General features: G+C 35.7%; 1 protein-coding gene and 1 long non-coding RNA gene across 5 annotated transcripts; one reads left to right on the top strand and one right to left on the bottom strand.

Moving 5' to 3' along the window:
- Positions 1-1918: 1918 nt before the first annotated feature.
- LOC121727817 (diacylglycerol O-acyltransferase 1) lies at positions 1919-16157 on the bottom strand. 4 transcript variants are annotated; one of them, XR_006035727.1, is made up of 13 exons: positions 16053-16157; positions 15710-15899; positions 15505-15633; positions 15260-15357; positions 14885-14937; positions 14140-14248; positions 11568-11717; positions 10300-10329; positions 9246-9381; positions 8636-8801; positions 8007-8279; positions 6924-7413; positions 1919-1936 (listed from the first exon to the last, which is right to left on the bottom strand). XR_006035727.1 is itself a non-coding variant. In XM_042115839.1 (13 exons), the coding sequence occupies exons 2-12, from the start codon at positions 15826-15828 to the stop codon at positions 7201-7203; spliced, it is 1476 nt and encodes a 491-aa protein (XP_041971773.1). In that variant the 5' UTR covers positions 15829-15899; positions 16053-16157; the 3' UTR covers positions 6347-7143; positions 7192-7200. The 4 variants fall into 4 exon arrangements, 3 of the variants coding, with proteins under 3 accessions (XP_041971773.1, XP_041971763.1, XP_041971787.1); XM_042115839.1 differs by lacking the exon at positions 1919-1936 and having other exon boundaries at positions 6347-7143; positions 7192-7413; XM_042115829.1 differs by lacking the exon at positions 1919-1936 and having other exon boundaries at positions 6347-7413.
- Positions 6725-20262, top strand: LOC121727833. The gene is made up of 3 exons (XR_006035731.1): positions 6725-6778; positions 20099-20104; positions 20244-20262. It is a non-coding gene; the product is annotated as an uncharacterized LOC121727833 (long non-coding RNA).
- Positions 20263-21734: the final 1472 nt, after the last annotated feature.

Below are 21734 nucleotides of genomic sequence, written 5' to 3'. Positions count from 1 at the left end.
CGCTTTAATTTGCAGGACTTACCTAATTAGATTATCTTAGTTATCTAATATGCAATATTTATTTTGTACAATACAATTTTAAAACGAAGGTTTTCATAATTGTTTTTATGTCACCTCTCCAGGTCAGAGGTATTGAAATTTACTCTCAAAGTTGACGATATGAACAAGTGGGGAAAATATCAATTTGAATAACAATAGCGGGCGACAGGTCCTTTGAGATAGCGCTGAGTGTCGGCGGCCAGAGGCGGATTACGCCGCGCCCGCGCTATCTCACGCACCCCATCAATTGATCCGCCACTGTGCACTGTGACCTCACGCGCAAAAGTAACATTGAAGTTACCTACTATATAATATAAGTTACTCTATGATTGAAGTATTAGAACACGTTAGGGTTAAATTACTAAATCAAAAATATTTTTCACCTCACCACTTCACCTTTAATATCATGATTTATAAAATAAAAATAAAAAACTCTTTATTCAAACAAACAAAACAGATCAGTTTACACAAGTTACAAAAACAGAAATAGTTTGAATTGGCGGCCTTACTGCTGGAAGCAGTCTCTACCAGGCAACCATAAAATATAACTAAAAATAGGTATTTAAAATCAAAGAAAAATAATAAGATAAGATACTAATAGCATAATATAAATAAATAAATAAAACGTTCCGCGCGGCTTCGCCCGCGTATATTAAATATTTCACAGACAAATCAGTCCACAAAAAATGGCCTATGATCTTTCATATATGTGCGAAATAACAGAAAAATTGCACCAGTAGTTATTGAGATAAGCCCTTTCAGATAATTCCCCCATTTTTTCCACATTCTCCTCTATTTCTTCACTTCTATTAGTTTAAGCGTGATAAAATATAACCTAGGTATAGTCTTCCTCGATAAATGGGCTATCTACTACGAATAATAAAAAATAAGGAAAAATAACTCCGTCACAAAACATGCTCCAAAATAATGATAACGACGGGAGAGATGGACTGTATGATACGAAGATGAGGAAAACTGTAACTACCAAATGATAACACCAAGTGAAGCGACAACTGTAATGTTCCAAGATAGACTAAATCACAAAAACAGTAAGAACGTCAAAAGGAAAAAATGTGACATAGAAAAGTAAAAAATACAATATTTAAAAACAGAATGGTCTGTCCAGCCAGTCGCCAACATACCCGCCCCCAGTGGGACACTAAAACTCGGTGGCGACTGGCTGGGCCTCCAGTACAATTAATTTTCTAGCCGGTCGGCGCAGCGTACCTCCCTTTGTGAGGAGGTCCGCTACGCGGACTCGACCGTCCTGACCGGGGTACGTCCTCAAGACCCTGGCTAGCGGCCACAAGCCGCGCGGAAGGGTAGGGTCCACGATCAGCACCACGTCCCCCTCCTTTATGTCTTGATATGGTTGGGACTCCTTCAGTTTCTCTCTCAGCGTTGGCAGGTACTCCCGCAGCCATCGAGCCCAGAAGTGGTCCGCCAGCCGAAGTGCCTTCCGCCACTCCTGGCGTTGTGAAGACTCCCCATCTGTCAGGTCGTTAGTCCAAGGAACCATCGATGACGTGCCTATTAGAAAGTGGAATGGTGTTATCGCTTCTGGAGCGTCGGTCGCCGTGGGGACGTACGTCAGTGGCCGGGAGTTGACGATTGCCTCAGCCTCTAAGAGCAATGTTCTGAATGTGTCCTCTTTGGGGAGGGACCTGTTTTTGAGAGTTGTCTTGAGCGCGTTCTTCACGGTGCGCACTAACCGTTCCCAGTGTCAAAAAAGTGTACCTTAGGTACACATTTCAATACATTTGCAATATTTAGGTGACCTTGAGCGGTACTAGGCAGTAGGCTGACGTTACATGACAGATCAAAAGGAACCAAATTTAAAACGGTAATAGTATGGGAGTTAGGTAACTACGATTTCTTAGTTTTTAATATTCGTTGGCTATCTAAAACTGAAATAATTTTTGAAATCGGACCAGTAGTTGCTGAAATTAGCGCGTTGAAACAAACAAACAAACAAACAAACTCTTCCGCTTTATAATATTATTATTATAGATTTTTTTCAACACACGATTCGGATGGCGTCGCAAAGAAATAGCAACATTTTAAGTTACTTATGGAGTAAACTTGGATCATTCTGAATATTATTTCCTGAGTTACTTAGGTAAAATAAAATATAATAATACATGCTTACAGGCTAAGTAAGCAATTATGCCACCCATTATAGTGTCGTAAGCAAGTGCGTTTCGGACTTCGGTCCATGAACCCCTCGCCCTATACGACGACTATAATGTTATGCATAAACACAATTATTATTGGAGAAAGCGCCCTTACGCGTCTCACGAAGAAAATTGGTCTACTATACGCAGACGAATCGGAAGACACGCTTGGCAAATTCATATAAAGGGTGTGACGGAAACATCTGCCCCTAGGCTTAAGGCTATCATGGACTACAACGCCAAGATGGCAATCAAAAATCGGGACCACACCACCATAGAGAAACTGGTCTCGGCCAAAGCTCCATGATGATTGATGACAACACACTTACATGGTTAGACATACCGGACTGACACTCACGCCGTCAGGAAGACACCATCAGTACTTCCTGGAAGATCAAGCCTTCGACGACATCTCAGTCAAGAAGATGACTTCCAGGTAGATGATAGTAACCACAAACAGGTGGCCAACCTAATAAATCAGCGAGTGCATCAAAATCCTCCAACATCCCCACCTCTACCCAGCTTGCGTGACCGGTGACCGCTAATACCGAGCCAATGCAACAACACCTAAAGGCAAAGGGTGGACGTTATTATTTAATAATATATTCTCCTCCTCTTCAAACCAAATCAAACCTTCGATGACATCACAGTCAAGAAGATGACTTCCGGGAAGACGACACCACCAAAAGATGGCCAAAATACCCCCATTACCAACAGAGGGTAGGTACTATTAGAGAAGTTGATTCCTATGCAAATCGGGGACCTAAGTAGTTTGGTCGCGTTACGTCAAACCCAGCTGACAGATCACAATTAACATTGAATTGACATATTCGACCAAATAACGTTGGTCTGTCAATTGCATAGGAATCAACTTCCTCGGACCTCGATGGTACTATTGTCATCTATTATTATGCAACGCCCATTCAGGGCAATTTTGACGTGAAGAAATAACTGTTAAAAGAAATAATAAAATACAAGAATACAAGATTATAATATTATCCAATATCCATCAATCATCCAAGACCTCGGAGACCTTCAACTCAGGTAATCGGCCAAAAAAAACCGGTAACGAGTCCAGACTGGAGTGATCAGCACCTGGAGACCAGAAAGACATGTTATAGCCAGACGCTCCGAGATAAGGTTCCGGCCAAAGCTGCCTCTTGAAAACATCATCAGCAACATACCATCAACAAACAATAAACCAGTAGCACTCGATTTCTGCAGTCTCGGGTAAGAGACTCCAGGTCCAGACTTAATTTGTCTGTGTTTGTACACAGCCTGAAGAATGGCACGAAACCGCCACATTACCTCTGAAATCTCAAGACGACGGGACATCACCGGCAAGCAGATGACATCCGAAAATACGACAACAGCCAGTACCCGGTGGCAACTGTACATGAGTGACATGACTATTATAATTCTGTCTACTCTGACATGACAATAGCATGGACGTCAGATCGGTCATAGACCGGGAGATGGTGACACAAAATTCTTATTCATTTGTACCAGTATGGCGGTTCTTCAGGTGTCTAATTACGTAAAGGCAAAAAGGATGATGATAGAACGCGTCAGATAAATAACGAGTGTCGAACGATTTGTTCCACAAAAATGCTTGTATTTTCAGATAGTCGAAAAAAAGAAGTACTAGGCGGTAGCGTAATGCCATACTTCTCGGGTGTGACTTACAGCCCGCCATACCGACGCGAATACATTACTTTAAATAAAACAATTCAACCATTTGTACCAGACTAATTTTTGCATAGGTAGCTAATAATCGTCGAGTAGCCATTCACGAAAATCACCTTGCCATATTTTTCCGACAGTTCCCAATGGCCGCCATACCACTGCAAAGGAGTGATTCTTTTTCGCCAAACGATTTGTTACCTTTTTTAACTGTTCCCTGTAAAAATCTCCCATCCAAATTTGCCATGAGATTCTGATTTCTGGTAGACCTATATATCACTTCAAACTCATAAATAGTTGGATTATCAATGTATCATAGATAAATATTCGTCTGAAAACGTCTTAGAAGAGTTACTTATATTAATAGTCTGTTTCTTTACAAGAATTCAATTTTACATTCGCAGTGCGAGTATTTTTCACATTGCTCCTAGACTAAAAAGGTCAATGACCGCTGGTGCCACCTTAAAATATAATTGTCCTAACTATAGACATAATAATATGCTTGGTTAAAACTAAGTCCTTTTAAATATCAATAATTGTCCTGGATATATTTAGATGTCTAGACTTCTATATATATCGAGAACAATAATTATTAATGTCCTCGATATAATATTATTGATGTAGTTGATAAAGGACTGTTTTACCGATTTCAACTGAGTGTTAGGCGCTGTTAGCTGGTGGGATTGGTCACCGGACTTTGTTTTTTGGTCACCACACCAAAAGCAAAGTCGAAGTTCTATCTGGATATATTGGAATATAAGCTGGCTAAATTTAAAACTGAGGTCATATCGGTTACCGCCCCTTCAAGGCCCAATATTATTTGATAACTAAAATAATTGTATGTTTTTGCGAAGTAAAATAAAACAAAGCTTGATCAATTGCATTTTTATTATAAAAAAAAATACAAAAATAAAAAAATTACATACCCAAATTGCACATTATAAAAATACAAAATATATAAATTTCTTGTAATTAACAATATTATTGATAGCACTCCATACTTCATATTGATAAATTATTCATTTAAAGTATAACTATATACCTTGTAAATAAAAGAAGATTGTAAATTTCATATTAAACTATAGGAACATATTATCTAGTTACATTGAGTTATACGTACGTAGTACTTATAACTCAATGTCTAGTTAAGTATAAAATATATATCTTTCTTACTTGTAACACGATATAAATATAATACAGTAGAGGCACGCTTTGAATTTGAACTCGCTTATTAACACATTTTTAGGTAAGTTCCTATAAATAAAATAGAATAAAAAGTTTTACCCGCACTACTGATACCTGCTTCATTATTTACAAATTATCGGGGATCGCCTTAATGTGTGCGAGTCTATTGCCTATATTTATATTGTGCGTTTCTTAAATTTTCTGCGGTTTTCACCAACATATTAACAACAAAAATATTACATGTTCTGCTAAATTACTTAAGAGCCTGTCCAGATGAGGCGTTTTACGCGCGAGCGAGCGACTCGCGCGTTTTATGCGCGTACCCGAGATAGATGAGCTACATATAATATATATCGCGTCCAGATGCCTACACGCGTTTTCTTACTCGCGCGTAAAACGCTTGCAATGAGCGGGACTCTTGACTGGCCCGTAAAAAAGCGCGAGCGACGCGCTAGGCGAGATACTTGGGTGCCATTGCAGCAGCGTCCAGAACTACGCGCGAGTCCGTTGCGATAACTTTGAGTCCATGTTTGTAGCCTCATCTGAACTGGCACTTAGTGCCTGTCCAGATGAGGCGTTTTACGCGCGAAGTCCATACGCGCATTTAAATTTCTATTGCATCCAGATACCGCGTTTTACGCGCGTTTTTACGCTACAAAGGCAAACACGGACTCAAAGTTATCACGCTCCAATCAAATACGTCGCAACGGACTCGCGCGTAGTTTTGGACGCTGCTGCAATGGGAAACCCAAGTACCTCGACTCGCGCGTTTTACGGGCGAGTCGAGAGTCCCGCTCATTGCAAGCGTTTTACGCGCGAGTTTGGAAACACGCGTACGCATCTGGACGCGATATATGTAGCTAGATAGTATCTCGGGTACGCGTGTAAAACGCGCGAGTCGCTCACTCGCGCGTAAATGCCTCATCTGGACAGGCTCTTAGCGTTTCAATTTAACATAATGATTTTTCACAATTATTGTTCGAATGTAACTTAAAAAAAGTATTATTAATAATAAATGCAGTTGATAACTCCACACAAATATTTTATACATTGAAAGCCATCTCCATATCGTAAATAATTTGTAACATTTAATAATTAATAAATATAAAAAAGTATAAAACAAAATTGTATATAATTTAAAGTACTTACTTAATAAAAAAACATAACAATGTAGTCGTTTTAAATGCAATATTATGATTATCGTATTTTAAGAATCTCAAAAATATTAATATTTCAGAAAATTTTACTAATATTACTCATAATAACAAAAAAATAAAAACGCCTGTCGATCATCATACTTTAAACTTTAAAGTGTCTGATATTAGAAATAGTAATGACTATTAGGTACCTTGGAATGTAAGTTTGCGGCTTACAAAATTAAAAATATGTTATGCATGAAAATATAACCCAGTCAGTTAAGCCCTAACCTACAAATTGTACTAGTATGATTGTTTTTAAAACCCTTATTATTATATATTAAAAAAAAACTAATAATATTTAAATATAAAAAGAAAATATTTGTCTTCGAACAAATTGAAAAGATTAGCATTATTCAGTACAATAATAATAATAGATGTGTGCCCCATTTCAATGGTTTTTTGACAAAAGTTTTATATGTTTACTTAGTGCTACTGCAAACATATCAGCTTATGACAAAACATTCACCCACCAATAACTACCATGAAGACATAAATAACGTATTCCTGTGATGATAGATTGAAATAAATAAATAAAAACCTTGTCAAAAGCCTCAGAAACTGGGCAAAGAGAGGACAATATTGGATGTCGAGCACACAATTGATTTATAAGAACATTCTGGAAAGAGCGAGCACAGACCATTACACAAATATCAAATACCATATCAACTCTCCCCGTAATTCCCGTTTCCCAATTGGAGCACTAGAACGCAATGAGCAGCATAATGCTTATCATTGAATGTTTTAATCAAAACAACACTTCGCACAATCAAGCTTACATCAATTTGATTCACGTAGGTACCAACACTTCGGCATTGTGCGGCACTGAGTAGCATTATGCTCTACAATTGGAAATAAGGGTTTATTTATACTCTATGTTGTCTATGACTGCTCTGCTCTGTTCCAGCGCTAATCTATGTTGTCTACGGCTGCGGCGCCATGTGGGCGATGGCGTAATCGTGGTAGTACATCATGATGGCTAGCGGCTGGCCGATGATGAGCGAGCTCCACACGAGCAGGTTGCCCCAACGCGGCCCCAGGCGGAGCTCGGCGACCCGCGAGATCACGGACAGCGGCGGTTGGGCCATCATGCCCAGGAACGCCCATAGACGGAACATCTGCAGGGGGACGCTCACCTGTAAATCAAATCGCCTTTATTGCAAGCTGCATTGGCTCTTTTACTATACATAGAGTAATAATAAATTGTTACTTTATTACAAACAAAAGTAACGAGATTGAAAGTTGCAGTCTTTTTCAGCATATGATATTATACATTATTCTTTTTTCTATTCAATTAATTGAGATGGAAATGAGTGATAAATATTATTTGTTAATGCTCCGGCGCATTTAAAATGTGCTGGCGCGGAGCACACAGATATCGTAAATTTACCGATCGTCATTTGCTTTTCGATGAAATTACTAATGCATTTCCACAGCGATGCGATATCAACACGATAGCAGTATCTCTTTATCAATAGGTCAATGTACTAATTTCCACGTGTTGCGGACTAAATTATATTATTTTATTATTCATATTATTGACCAAGGACCAGTGGCGTAACTATTACAGCCGGGGCCCGTGGCAAATTGATGGGCCCCATCAGTAAAAATCGTCGTGTAATAATAAAACAATGTATAAAAAATGTTTGACCTCCACGGCCTCTGGGGCCCCCTTTTGGATCGGGGGCCCGTGGCATATTGCCAGCCCTGATACCCTATAGCTACGCACCAAATACTCGTGGAACAGCGCCGAAATGACGAAGACTACGATGCTGGCGTGGGTCTTGCTGTAGCCCATGTCCGTGATGGGGATGTACACGTGGCGGAGCGCCCACATGTGGACCGGTATGTTCCACGAGCTCCAGAACGCCTGGATATTGTTGGCGTTCCACCAGTCCCCGTAGAACTTGCGGTCCGCGAAGTGCAGCAGCTCGCCCATCAGGTTCAGGAACGAGTGGAAGCTCAGGTAAAAACAGCACAACCAGATGAGGTGGTTGGGCACCTGGAAAAGCAATTTTGATTGATTGAGAATTTCTGACTGAATAGGTAAAGTTAGTTATATAATAATAATTTGGTACACCAAAGTTTGTCTAGAAAGTACCGTTTTCCAATAGAGTAGAACTTAATCTTCGTAGTAGTTTTGACGCCCGCAACTCCGTTCCCTCGCGCGGAAAACGTACATTTTTCCGGACTAAAAAGTATCCAATGTCGTTTGCCGGAACTCAAAGTATTTGCATACCAAACAGCAACATTTATTCAGCGGTTTGGGCGTGAAGAGGTAACAGACAGACAGACGGACGGACACACAGATACACTTTCGCATTTATAATATTTCGATACTAATATCGATATACTTACAGCCAGCTTCAACAACCTTTCAGCCATTGCAACAAAGCTCATCTGTGAGAAGGAAAACACAGAATTCTTCACAGATGGTATCATCCACTGTTGGAACAGCGCCAGCATTAAGTTCACTCCAAACATCACTTCTATTAACCTCTTGATGAGAAACCTTTTGCGAATCCTGAAAATTTAAATGCTAAATTATGAAAGTTTTAAGTTAAAAGAAGAAATTATATGTCATCAATAACTACAGTGCAATGGTATTCTACAAACCTACAGATAAAAAATTAGCGTTATGTTTTTTTCTATAGGCGAAAGTATTAACATGCAAGCAAAAAGAAAACAATATAAATATGTTTTAATAATTAGAAAATATAAGAGAAACCTAGATTTGATTCTTTAATAACCTAGATTTATGAAAAGCAAAAGTTATATAAGTAACTTTTGCTTTTCATAAATCGAGGTTATTAAACAAGACTTATAATATTTGTAAACGTACAGGGTAAGCTACAGGGTAAGTTCTAAAAGGGCTTCAATATATGTATAGGCTAGCCAGACTTACCCTGTATACGAAATTATCCTGATTACACTAATATAAAACTTGAATACTAAAGTGGTACCTCACCGTGTGGTACGTGGAAAGTTAAGTTCATAGCAAAGCGTTGGTGCTAACAGAAAGTAGAAGAGATCTTTCAGGTTCAAGTTATCAGGGTACTTGGTGAGGCCCGCCATCACTTCGTCTTTCACCTCCTCCACGGGTTCTGAGAGTAATAGGTTTCATTTAATTTTAATAAGCGTGACCAAGGTATGAGCGTTTGCTCCATTTAGACTCAAGATTTCCGTCGTCATACCTCGTCATCTATTTGTTAAGGAGCTAATTAACCTAACACCTCCACCTGCGCACATTCGCTGTCCTCATAATTCCAGCATTTTACACATAGCACACTAACACTAAGCCCAAGCTTCAAACTCAAATTCTGGGTTTCTATGCTTGCCAAGGTTTGGCAAATGGCAAGCATCCACATTCCACAAGGCACAAGCGTCCACAAATCTCGCTTGACATTTGGAAGTCGTTTACACGCTTGTGAATGCGTCAGTGCATCCAAGCAAGCGCCCTTTGATCTGTGTCCAAAAACCGACACTACACCGGATCGGATACTAGCGTCCACTGGCTCACGCAAGCCAAGCCAGATACTGATTTATTTATAATATATTAGTAAAATTAGAATATCTTGGCATAATATAAAAAAATAATATTTTAAAGCAAGCACTTAGTGCGTTTAATCTTGCAACAATATGTGCAAATTATTAAATAGCTATAGTAGTAATCAGGGTAAGTTCGGATACAGGGTAAATTAGGATAATTCAAGTTAACGCAAAATTAGCGAGTATTTCGTTCGCCAGGGTTCAACATTGCATAGTGACACAACAAAATAACGTATCGCACCGTAGTGCTAGCCAACAAAATACTCGCTGATTTGGTGTTAACTTGAATTATCCTCATTTACCCTATATCCGAATTAACTCTGACAAGCTCAACTGAAATTAGCAGCAGTGTATTATAAAGTAGTCTGAAAAATGTGTCTAAAATCTGTTACGTATAATATATATACAGGTAATTAGAAAAAGTACAGCATCAACAAAAGCTGAGAACAACCACTCCAAAACAATACACTTACGCTCTGCATGCTCTGCGTTCAGTAATTCATCTGTAAATAATTATTACACTGTAAAAATTACTGCCAGAATCCATATTTCTACTTATCCTACATTTCCTACGGACCATAAATAAAATAACTTTTTGTAGTATGTCAAGTGTCAACCAACAAATTATGGAAATGATTAAAAAAAGGAAAATTATACCCAGTGGGCTTCACATGACCTGCCTTGGTAATAAAGGAAGATTAAGACAGGACTAACTAATTAAACTAAGTAGACTATAATGTTGTCTTTTCCTAATACATTGGAAAAGCCAATGGAAGAATTTTAAATGACAACAACATACATTATAGTCCTATCTTAATCTCTGTTAAGTAAATAAGTCAGTAAAATAAGTAATATTCTTATTCAGTTTATAACCCATTTAAATACATTACTTAATTTTATAATTGCTTTTCTTACAACAAAATACATCATACAGCAAAAGGATACATAGCAATCTGAATTATTTACTATCGCATTACAACTACTGCTGTGTACTAGAAAACTCAACCAGTTTTCCGTGACCTTTGGCACACATAACATTTTTAAGTAAATATTTGGCTACAGCGAAGTCTCAAAGGTTCATATTGTCCAATGAAAAAGACTTTGATTTTATAATAGTAAACATAAAAGAACGGCGCTGAGACTCGAATTGATCGGTTCAACCATACCGTGGTCTCACAGAATCTGACGTGAAATAACGACCATGTTTTGTTTCGCCGATTAAGACGTGTCGTCGAGCATCGTCACTCGGCACATGTTCTAACTTCTAGTTCAAGCAAAACATGATCTTTAAAGATCAGATTAAGACTATTAAAACAATATCTATTAATTTTATGCATGATATTTTTATATCAAAGAAACATAAAATTGCATACAATTATGTACACAATGGATACTTATTTCATGCTAAGTATTATTATCTTTATCTTGTGAGAAAATTTAAATTTACTTTAAGAGCTTATATTTCCAAGAATATGTTGAGGTATAATGTAAATAAAAATAGCGTGCTACTTTTTAGATTTGAATTTTTTAGCAACTAGCAATGCAACATCGTCCGCACATAAAATAGTATACAGAGTGGTGACTTCCTTTCCTTTGGTATGGAGATACTTTGAGTCCCGGCCCCCGGGGACAGGACATAGGATACTTTTTATTCCGGAAAAATGTACGGTTCCTGCGCGATAAACGAATTAAACCTAGTACTAGTAGTCTAATAAGGAGAATGATGTCTTTAAAAACTTACTCCAATTTGGTGCGGATAAACTTTGTCGTCGCAATTGGTTTACATTCTTTTTGTTTTTTAATCCTTGGCGGCACCAATGATTCGTTTGACTATAACTCCACAACTTCAGGAACAGTATGAGGTATATCATACACACTGTTGTTATGCCCACTGGAAATATATTGGGAATACATTTTACTGTGTGCAAATCATGATTCAGATGTAACAAGTCAGTTTCTTTGTATACTTTATTTATAAGATGAGAAAAGTAAACAGTAAACTAAAGTAATGAAATCAATTTAACAACTTCAGATTGTCATTAACAGGGAAAACGATATTTTATTGAATTCCAAATTCTAATCAAATCTTTTTAGCGTCAAAGACACACAGTGTTGGTATAACTTTTAAAAAAATTAGGCCTTTACATCCGTTGTGGACGATTTATACAGTATTTTCAGAGCAAAGTAACCATTCCTCAAATACTTTAGTGCCTGGGACAAGATTTTTGTGTTTTGCAAAAATAGTTGCCCAAGCAGATACTGCATTATCGCAACATAGTCGGCCTAGTCCAGAGGAAATGATATTTATCATGATATTTTCCTTCACCGTATGAGTGTCCATATTATATACTTGAGATCAAAAAATGTCTCATTGGTACACGCCTCCACCTGGGATCGAACCTGCACCCTCTTAAGAGTGTGAACCAAAGGCCTACCCATTAGGCCACAAACACTCTTGGTATAACTATAATATATTTTATAATTATAGCTGCTGGTATACTACTTCATAGATAAAGTACTAAAGTTACAATATTATACATATTATGTATATCCGAGGAAATTGATTCCTAGACAGTCGATAGGCCAATGTCATTTGGTTGGATAATGTCAGTTTAATGTTAATTATGATCTGTCGGCAGGGTTTGACGTAACGCGAACAAACTACGGTCCCCCATCTACTTAGGAATCAACTTCTGGGCGATTCCGCTAGAGATGACCCTCAACACGAATTTTTAAAGTATAGCATTTGTTACATTTTTTTATTGAATTATAAATAAAAAGATGTATATTTACTAGCAAAAGAACTTTTATGAGTAAAAATTGTAATTTGAATGATTTAGAGCATTTTGAAGTGATATCATTTAACGGCGCGAGAAAAACTGCTTATGCCACACATGATCATTTTTACTCTAAATCACTGTCTCGAAGTTGAATTTCATTACATAATATTGACTGTATAACATAATTTTCTATTTCGGTGCAAAAAAAAACAACAATTTTGAAATAGTTTTCAAACATTATTAAAGGAAAATTGCCATGGTTGCACCCGCGATAAAAAAGGTACAGAACTTTAGTTTTCTCGCTAAAATATGTTGTTAATAATTTAAAACTTTGTGAAAGTAAGGAGAAATGTGAGGGAAATTAGAATTAATCATTGGAACAAACTATTTTATTATTTTTAATAAAAAAACAGAACCTTTAAAGTGGTTGCGCCCGCGATCGAAGCAGTACAATTGGAAATGCAACAAATTATTTTTTGACTATTGTAGTGATTTTCGTCTTATTTCATATTATTAAGGTAAACAATAACGTTAGATTATATTTGTTATTAATACTTTACATGTAATTACAAGATTTATAAAAAATTGAATGGAATCACATCGTGTTTTATATTTTTCGAAATATTTCATGTATTACTTGACAGATGTTTTAAAATGATGATTCATATTGTTTTATTTTTAAATATTTTAGAAGAAATGCTACAAATGACAGGAAAAATCATAAATATTTAATAATTTTCTTTGAAAAAAATATTTTTACTTAAAATTCTCCCCTATTCTTTTAAATTATAAATATTAATTTTGAATTAAAGGTGTGTTGTAGTTCGGTTTTATAACAATACATCAAAAAAAGTTTGCTTAAGTTACATTATTTAATTGTTTTTAGTGATTTAGATTATTTCTTTTCTCAGATCGATAAATAAATGATAATTAAGAAATAATAAAATTTTAAATAGTATTATAACAATTGACTAATAATATTATGTATTGCATATCAAAAATGTAGAAATTATTCGCAGACTTATGAATAAATTCAATTACTTTAGACTCGTTGCGCCCGCGATATTCTGATGTTGCACCCGCGATCGTGAAAATTGTTAATAATTCCTAGTACTAATTACTTAAATTAATTGCATCTAGTTAAATCATTTCTTTGTCTTATACACTTTTGAAATATGGGTTAATAAATTACTAAAAGTTCCATAATGAGCAGTATTCTCAAACGAACTCGTCCGAGTTCTTAATAGAGGACCAATTTGGTTGCACTCGCGATAGTACTTCAAACATGTTTTGTGGCTTTTCTTAGATTTAATTTTAGTTTTCATTTACAATTTATGATTGAACTAGTTAAAATGTATCCCTTCAAAAGATAATTTATTAATAAATGTGTTTTATTTTGTCAGTAGGACGCTTTAAGTGCGTCAAAATGTTGCAACCGCGATAATGGAATCGCCCTTCTCTGATAGTAATATTTTATCAATATTATGTATAATTATGGGTAAAATCAGAATAGATAAGGAATTGTATACTAACCAAAGCTGAATTCGGAACCTTTGAAGAATATCACAATAACAGGCAAAGTTATGACAGTGATAATGTTAATTATTTGCAAGCTTATGCCGATTTTCTGTGCTATTATTCCCTGGAAAAATAAAATGTACACTTTATAAGACTACAAAGATAGGTAATAAATAATAATTATTACTGGTACACTATTCATACACACTGAAGGCAATTATTATTATTATTATTCATACACACTTCAAATTATTCATACTTCATTTTACCACAAACAAAACTATTCTATCTTCCCTGGGCCTCAAAGTACAACCTACTTATACTTCATCCCAAATAAACAACAATAACACACACTTTCAAATTAATATTAATTCTATAACATAAATACAATTCATTACTTACACTGACCTCCAATATACAAGTATGCTGGACTTGTTATAGCCTTTGAAATGACAGCTATTTTTTGTGCCTATTTGAAGCGGAACCAGTGCGGAGGAAGAGAACTAAATCTGACGTAAAAATGACGTTTGAAAGTCGCCATATTGGCGCTGATAGCAGTAGTGGGACTACTTGGAACTAATACTAGTGATGACAACCAATAACGATTTAAGCGGCCATTCGCAAGTTACGTCAGAATTAGTTCTCTTCCCCTGCATTGGGGGCGCTGATTCCGCTTCAAATAGGCACAAAAAGCAGGTGGGTATCATAAGTCCAACGTACTTGTATAATGGAGGTCAGTGATTACTTAGTGATTACTTACTACTGCCATAGACTTCTCAATCAATAAACTAAGAACTGCTGGGACCACACTAACTAAAATAAAAAAAATGCAAAAAATAATGATAATGTTCCAATAAATACAGTCTAAGCTGTGGCATTACATGAAGTACCTAAATCATATATTGATATGAATGAAAGAAGGCAAACAATGGTTGAGACTAATTGAGGACACAATGCAAAAATTAGTTAAATAAAAAAATAAAGCATCTCAATTAATGATACTACAAAAAGACAATAAAATCCTATGTAAATAAGTCAAATATTTCAACTACAAGTTTTTAAATTATTTACAGAATTATGTTACAAACTTTTAGCAGTTATGTTCTTGCACATTGTCACAACAAAATATACTTACAAATTAAAAGAGCAAGAGATGGATATTGATGAGTATAACCCTCATGGTAACCTGTCAGCACTATAAGCCACTCAAAGGGGTTGACACGAATTCCGTATCTAAAAGGCCAAAAAGTTGTTATTACACAGAAAAACAGTAAACATACTTCAACAAAAATATTTATGCAAGGTAGTTATATAAAATAATTTACATTAAAGACTAAAAAATTACAACAGTACTGTAGCAATTGCAGATACTATACTCACTTTAGAAAATTTTCTAAGCACAACCGAAGTCCTCCTATGGTGAGCATAAGGAAACCCCAATTGACTAATCCAGTAAAATTTGTGAATTCGGAGTTCCATGAGAATAGTGAATCCCTGGGTTTGTGGATCCTGCAAAATTTTTATGAGAACTTTGATGTTCAAGTTGGTACTGTATTACCTTTGAACCGTTAAAAATACGACATACGGTTTATCCAACTGTAATTTGCGAGCCTTCTTTTCCTTTTCGGTTATTTCTTCGGCTTTAGTTACACTTAGCGCCCTTCTATATCGCAAACCATTTTCGTCACCTCCATTGCTACTCATTTTCCTTAGCGCCAAATGCACTTACTGGTGAATTATTTATTATCCTTATCAACGAACGATAAAGGATTACCCTAAAACCAATGACAATATTATACGAGGTATTAGAATAACAGGTAAGGATATGTATCTAAAAAGTAAAAAGACTCAATAAAGCCATATTATTATGTACAAGAATGAATGAAACAGAAAAATCTTTTAAATACACAAAAATAATGTTTAATTACCCGGTTTATAAGAATCTTAACTAAACACTGTATTAGCTGTGCTGTAGCCTGTATAGTATCTACATGAGCTAAACAAAAAAACAGTGGGTGATTGAAAAATGAAAATTAGAAATTCTGAGCCCAAAATCCAAATGACAATCTGTTGTTTTGAAGTTTGAAGGGTCTTGACAGATTTGAAGATTGAATTTTTTCAGATTTCAAATTTTCACAGCAAACTTTTGCCAGTTTTATTTAATTATTTGCGTACTTGTCAGTTGTCATAAATTAAAATATAATGGAGGCAGGGTTATGGAGGTCAGCCGTCAGTGCAGTATAAAGGTGGGTTCCCACGACCCGCTAGGCGACAGGCCTCGCCAGGCGCTGCCCTACCTGTGTAGGCCTGTCACGGCCTGTACGTGAGCGTTCCCAATGTAGATGTCGGCCTGTTGACTGCATTTTGCTTTTCAACTTTCTGTAGGTAGACATTAAATTTTCTTTTTTACTTTTTTAACTCCGTGATAGGGATAGCTCCATCTGATAAAATATTAGCTTTCATGCGTAACCACGCATCATGACATAATTCTTATTTTTACGTCGATTCCAAAGCTGGTTAATTTTCATAAAGAGTTAAAAACTCGAATATTAGCTCGTTCGTCCACTCCATCATGTGCGTGTACGCTGACGCGCCCGTACAGGCCGCGACAGGCACCGTTGCGCCACGCCGCGCCGCGCCTTTGAACTTACCGACTTCCGATGGATCGAACGGGCGACATCAGGCCACCGCAGGCCTCATCGGATGCGACGGTTCTCATGGCCTGTCGGTCTGTCCTGGCGCGGTCTGACCTGTGAGAAATCAGGCCGTGGGAAGCCAGCTTAAGTTTGCCTTTTTAAACGGCCAGTCTGAGATCAGCTGAGTCCCAGAGACAAGAATTGAAAAAACTATGATGACTACAATACTTTTTACAAAATATAGGTAGTAGTCCTAATGTCGTTGCAAGTAAGGTCGAATTTCGACTATTGGGCAATCTCTAGTTTGTTAAAATGTTTGTAAAATTATCATGGTGAATAAAGACTTTTGTATTTGTATTTGTATTTATAAGTCTGTAGGTAACATTTAGATATATCATATAGGTATGAAAATAACGTTTTAATACTGATATTTTTATCGGTATTTTTTGGTATGCGACGTTGCGACTTGCGGCCAATGGTAGACCTATAATAAAGCTTTTTGTAAATTTTTCATAATGGTATTACATAACCCATTACAGTCTGTGGTGGTTCCATAGATAAAGCAATGATATTCTACTACCATAAACTTTTATTTTTTTTACGTCCGTGTTGTATATAAAATTTATAAATTCAAAGATTCTGACCTAAATTCGAAATATATAGTAGAATAAAACATCCTGCATCGATTGATACCAAAAAAACCTTACCGACAAGTTACGTGAAATAATTCATTTTAAAATTTCCATTTATCATACGTAATGTTTGCCGGAAGTGTTACAACTAAAAAACTGAAAATATTGCTTTCGCTTAAAAAGAACATAACGCAGTTTTAATGCACATAAAAATATATTAAGCTTTCAATAATAATATAATTTTCATAAGCCAACTTACCGATTTTACGCAAATATCGAAACTAAAGTGGACTTCTTAATGAGGGATTTTCATTTATATTTTTTAATTTTAATTTTAACAATCTTAACTAGATGGCGTAAGGATAGACACTTCTAGATTTTCAATTGGTTCCTCACCGATCTGAAATTATCTGCAGGTTGGCATCACTGACTACATATAGGCTGTGTTTCAAAAAAATATCAGTGTACTGTCAAGTGTGACATAAATCAAAACATCTTAAACCTAAGCGATCATTGGCCTAAGCGATTAGACTAGTACACTGGTAATAGTTTAGGAACACGCTGACATAATAAAAACTTGTCAAACTGAAACTTGACAACTGAAAGAGTTTTGGCGGGCATGTCACTTTCAAACTTCTTCTACTTTTTATTGTTGGTGTGGTTTTTATTAATTTTTCCCAAATGGTGGTTTTTGGGTTTTTGATATTCATTATTGGTAAAATATTAGCCATTAAATATCCGTTATCTTGCACAAGTGCAGGTAAGATGTGTTGTCAAAACCAAAATGTAAAATTCCTGTGACATTTGGTGTGAATATCGGTAAATATGGCTATTTCTTCCGTGAATTTTAGCTAAAACATCGTTATAATAACTTTATTATCCTATTCATTGGAATATTATTGCGTCTTTGTCAAGTTGAAATGTATCAAGTTTTACATTCTTTTGCCCAGTTTTGTAGCAATTATTGATGGTATTCCCTGGTATTACCGATAGTTGTCTACCCATACGCCATCTAGTTACTAAAATGGAAACTGTTTGACAATCAAATTAAAAATATAGGAAAATCCCTCATTGACTTAGCGGGGAGCACGCTTCGTCTAAAGAGAAGCTTCGTCGTCACAGGTTTTGAAAAACTTACAGGGGCATGATAAAATAACTGGCCCTTTTTAAATTGATAATGAGGCCATGACGATACACATTTTGGTACACATACCAAAGGAAAGCTGATGACACAGCACTTTTAAAGTGATTATCACTAAATATTGCGAGCCTATTTCATTAATATTTTTTTCCGTAAAAGATGGGTTAATTACCTTTACAAATAAATATAGTAATCAACAATTACCATACTAATTAATTTATCATGAGTAAAAGTTCGCAAAAAATCCGATGATTTTAGCATGTCATACATGTTTTGTGAATTTTTCAACCTAAATTTTCCCTATTGCATTTTATTTCAGCTCTATGATAAAGGTATATTTTGAAAGCTTGTAATATGTATTTTATTTTAAACTATTATTTTAACCCATATTAATATAAGAATACAATAAAATTTTTGACGATATCGTTGGTCAACATTTTGAGATACGTGGACAGTCCACTTTAGTCACGCATTTTTCTGGCCTCCTGAGCTTAAATCCATCAAAACTCTTTTAATTTCTTCGTCATGGCCTCATTATCAATTTAAAAAGGGCCAGTTATTTTATCATGCTCCTGTAAGTTTTTCAAAACCTGTGACGACGAAGCGTGCTCCCCGCTAAGTCAATTAAGAAGTCCACTTTAGTTTCGATATTTGCGTAAAATCGGTAAGTTGGCTTATGAAAATTATATTATTATTGAAAGCTTAATATATGTTAATGTGCATTAAAACTGCGTTATGTTCTTTTTAAGCGAAAGCAATATTTTCAATTTGCAAATTACTTCGACAAAGCAGGATTCGTCACGTTCATTTAGTTTCGTGACATATTAGGGGACAGATTTCGGTGACGAAATGGACACATAAGGCGTAGTTCATAAGGAATATTATCCGATTTTTTTAAAAGGAGTTATTGTGTTATTTAATATTGTAAAATGTTCATTTTGATAAACCTACTGTGATTTTAACAGGATAATAATAATAATATAACTGTATTTTAAAAATATAAAACCGACTTCAAAATTGTACGTAATTGATAATTAAAACTCCCTATCTCCAAAACTACTAAACCGATTTTGATAAAACTTGCACTATTCCCTAAGTTGAACAATACCTAGTACAACAAAAAAAGAATTACTGAAATCGGAGCGGTAATTCCAGAGATATCCGAACACAATCATAAAAACATACATACATAGCTACATACATACGCTTTTGAAATTTGGCAAATTTGTTCAGACGCTGATATAGACTAACATATTCGAAAATTGGGCAGTTCTGGAAATATTACATACATACGCGTCGAATTGATAACCACCTTTTTTTGAAGTCGGTTAAGAAAGGATATAAATAATATAACTTTTAGCCCGAACAAAAAAGAGGGATTTCTAATTTCTTATATCCCTGTTTTAAACAAAACATACCTTGACTCTGCGCCTCGCCTGTAATTATGTATGTATGTCAGTATGTATTTTATAGGCATATATTATGTTTGCATTGAAAATCTCAAATAGTTTAATCGATTTTCATACAGTCTTTTTATTAGTACTTTTTTATGCGGGGTTAATAAGCTTTGTGTATTTTAGATGGAAGAAATATGACTGCTTGTTTTTTGCTTTGCTTTTCACATTATGGGCTTCACATTTCAGCTTTTTATAGGTCATTTTTTACAGGGATGGCCCCCTTCATACCGGCCCAGCGAGCTAAACGCCACAGACATAAATTGAAATTAAATGTTGCAAGTTGCATCATGATGTTACAACTTACAATATAAAACTTATTGTTTTTTGAACACTTCTTTCGTTTTCCTAAAGCTCCTCCTCCCCGGGAGCATTCACATGTAATGTAACATCATAGATTCCTCTTTGAGCATTACATTTATTTCTGAGCATTACATTACAATAATACCTCCCTGATTGACAAGCGTTCACGTGAAATGCAACATATGGATTCGACTTTGAGTATTACGTTTCAATACTACCTCCCTGACTCGTGCATTCGCGTGTATTGTAATATTATAGATTCGACTTTGAGCATTACATAGCAAGTTGACTGTCACGTAGCATTTATGTTACAAGTTGTATCAAGATAATACACATTGTGTCATTACAAGGTGCGCATTGTAATGCTCGATTTTCCTCCTTCACTGATGTAATGCTGGACTCTGTAACATTACACTACAAGCGAATGCTCCCGGTGGTCCCTCACTTTTAGACATACTTTTTGTGTGTGTGAACACTGCCTATGTTTCAATTTAGTCACTATCAAATTTCCTATTTAGTCACGGTCACAATTTTTGTCCTTGTATCGTCACTTATCGTCACTTGTGGTATTATAAGTGAAAATTGTCCACTTTGTCCACATAGTCACGCTACACATTTTGGCAGAATTACTCATACATCCTTAAAAGGTCGTATAGACCACCTGACAACCCGAAAATGCGTGACCATTTTTAATCTGTCAATGTGTGCGTGTGCTAGTGATGTATATTTTACTATCGATAGTATAGTATTTTGCTATCGATAGTTTAGTCCGTTCGAGTTATTTTACCTGAGTTTCTTTATGAAATAAATAATATGCAACTTTGACAGATTTTGTATTTCAAATTAGGTATCATACATTTTAATTGGCAAAAAAGGTGACGATTGAAAAGTAGATACACATTTTCGTTTGGAATGATTTTTCAATCGTCATTCGTCGGATATGTTAGAGTCTGGCCAACGAAAGCTGAACCAAGCATTTATTTTGACTGGCAACACTATTCTGCCAGTCGAAGGTTTGCGGTTGCACGATTTCATGATCTTGATACTTGGTCATAATAATTATTATTTTATACTCTTATGATCTTTTAATTTTTCATACTAGACATGTTATTTATTTTAATAAATGGTATTTTTATTGAAAATCTTCACGAAGATTCGGATGAGAAACAGGAAAGTTTCCACCATACCATTGTGACCTAATTACCCATCGAATATTCTACTCTCTCGTTAATACCGATTAGACAAAAACACAAATAAAACACAATTATTTTACGTGCACTTTTTCCACTATATTCATTTATTATTATTACTAATTAGCTAAAAATTAGCTAAAAACACGACCGGTTTCGAAACAATTCTACTAGGCTTAGTTTTAGGCTTAGTTATTGCATATTTTCTAAGTCAATATAGGCTATAATTTATGTTAGACTTTTCTTTTATAGGT

Source organism: Aricia agestis, chromosome 1, assembly GCF_905147365.1.
Source record: "Aricia agestis chromosome 1, ilAriAges1.1, whole genome shotgun sequence".
In the NCBI taxonomy this organism is placed as follows: domain Eukaryota; kingdom Metazoa; phylum Arthropoda; class Insecta; order Lepidoptera; family Lycaenidae; genus Aricia; species Aricia agestis.
The sequence above is the reverse complement of the archived record's forward strand: the minus strand, read 5'-3'. Positions and strand labels throughout refer to the sequence as shown.